The sequence below is a fragment of the Anneissia japonica genome, unplaced genomic scaffold, assembly GCF_011630105.1.
Source record: "Anneissia japonica isolate Jap-2015-1 unplaced genomic scaffold, ASM1163010v1 scaffold879_len45430_cov102, whole genome shotgun sequence".
Classification (NCBI taxonomy): domain Eukaryota; kingdom Metazoa; phylum Echinodermata; class Crinoidea; order Comatulida; family Comatulidae; genus Anneissia; species Anneissia japonica.
Window position 1 is genome coordinate 31,401 of NW_022733602.1, and position 1,883 is coordinate 33,283.

A 1,883-nucleotide genomic window follows, 5' to 3' on the forward strand; every position below is an offset into this window, starting at 1 on the left:
TTAGGGGTGTCCCCAGAATAGGGGTGACCCAAAGGAGGGATTCTACTGTATTAAAACTGGTGTTTTAACACATGAAATCTATTTTTAGTGATATTGTAACTAAATTTTTGTAATTGTAAATATCTTTTGCTTGATTGATTGACTGATTGATATACAATGTAACTTTAATATGTTTTTTTTTTTTTTCAATTTGTAATTATGCGTTTTGGATTGGTGCCGTCTTGTAATATTGCGGTTTTTTTGCATTTTATTTATTGAAAATGTAGTCTTTTCAGCAATATGCTGCCCTCTATTTTTATATGTTTTTTTATACTCTATTATACATTTTCTTGATTTACTTTTGTACGTCATATTTAGCCAATGAGTAGGCTCCTGCTAATCTAAATATTTTATTTGGTGTCCTAATTTGTATACATTATTCGCTGTAAGGTCCTATGAAATGTTTCATTATCTCGTCTATTTACTTACATCCTATCAGATGAGTGTTACTATTCCTTTATAACGAACGTCAAAGTCATGCAATTTTAATTCTGTACGTTATCGTTAGTTACAAGTATAACATCAACATTATGGTTCTAACGAAAGGCAACGTATTTGCTCTCGGCAATGTTTTCATCTTATCGGTAATTTCCCTCTCGTATTGTGGTAGGTGTACATTATTTTCTTATACTATTCTGTTAACATATGGTCAACAAACTTAATCTCAGCAAAGGTAGTTGTTATTGCCAATGAAATTGTGTTTATTATGATCAGGGTTGTTATTATACTATAACCAAATATTTATGATTATTATTATCATTATTTTATCATAATTATTTTATATTTTCATTATTATGTATTGTTATTATTATTTGTTTATTATGCCACGTTAATTATTAGTGTTGTTATTGTAAGTCATCAGTCCTAAGTTAGGTTTAGTATAAAACTCAACCGACCTTGAGCAAATGAAATATGACGCCGCAGATATGTTGCATGGTGTGCATTCTGAAGGCTATTGCTTGAAGATGAAACTGTTATCTGGTTATTATATGACTTTAGTTATCACCAAGTAACTTGTATAATATCTTTATACGCATGGGGAGATCCAAAAAGTGGGGAACCGGATAGTGCATGATTGCAGGATGATAAGTTTGTCTCCGACTTGATGCATTTGTAGCAAATTCATAATTGATTTATGTGTGTGTTTTGTAGACAGATGCCCAGATTCGTGGGATCTATTCCAAATGAGTTGTTATAAAGTGTTTGCACAGACAGTAAATTGGACTGATGCGCTGACAAACTGTGAATCGGAGGGAGCAAGTTTGTTGGCGATATCATCATCAGAAGAAAGAAACTTCGTTCGTGATCTCCGCTACCAAAAATACGGTTATTGTATGAATACTTGGATTGGTTTCAATGACAGAGAGAATCAAGGTGTGTGGAAATGGACGACTAACACTGCGACACAGTACACAGGTTAGGAATACAAAGTATTGTATTTATCTCATAATTACCATGATCGAAACGTAATGTGTTGTTTTTAATAGTCATATGATAGATATTAAATTTCAAATTCAACTGAAAGGATTTTCAAATGAATGGATTCTATCAGTAACAACATTATACTTGTATTGCATAATTGCGAGTCTCTAAAAATAGCACACTTCTTGACAGAAGAGAAAAATCACCTTCCTCGATAAGTGTTTGTATGGACTAATTGACGCAAAATCAGTGCCCGAATATTGCTTAATAAATAAACGCTATCAAGACATTTAAACATTTAAACACTAATACGTAAGAATTTGGCCTGCAAAAACTCCATAGGTAAAGAATTTCCTAAAATCTGAACTTGTCTTTGTCTTGATTTTGTTATGTTGGACACTCTACAAACTGCTATATATATA

At 32.0% G+C, this 1,883-nt stretch overlaps 1 protein-coding gene across 1 annotated transcript in view; it reads left to right on the forward strand.

Moving 5' to 3' along the window:
* Window positions 1–569: 569 nt before the first annotated feature.
* The window catches only part of LOC117116210 (perlucin-like protein), a 3,978-nt gene continuing 2,664 nt past the window's right edge, over window positions 570–1,883 (forward strand). Inside the window, exons 1-2 of the mRNA XM_033260202.1 lie at window positions 570–645; window positions 1,192–1,455. Coding sequence (XP_033116093.1) covers window positions 570–645; window positions 1,192–1,455 — 340 coding nt within the window. The remainder of the gene's footprint in view (window positions 646–1,191; window positions 1,456–1,883) is intronic.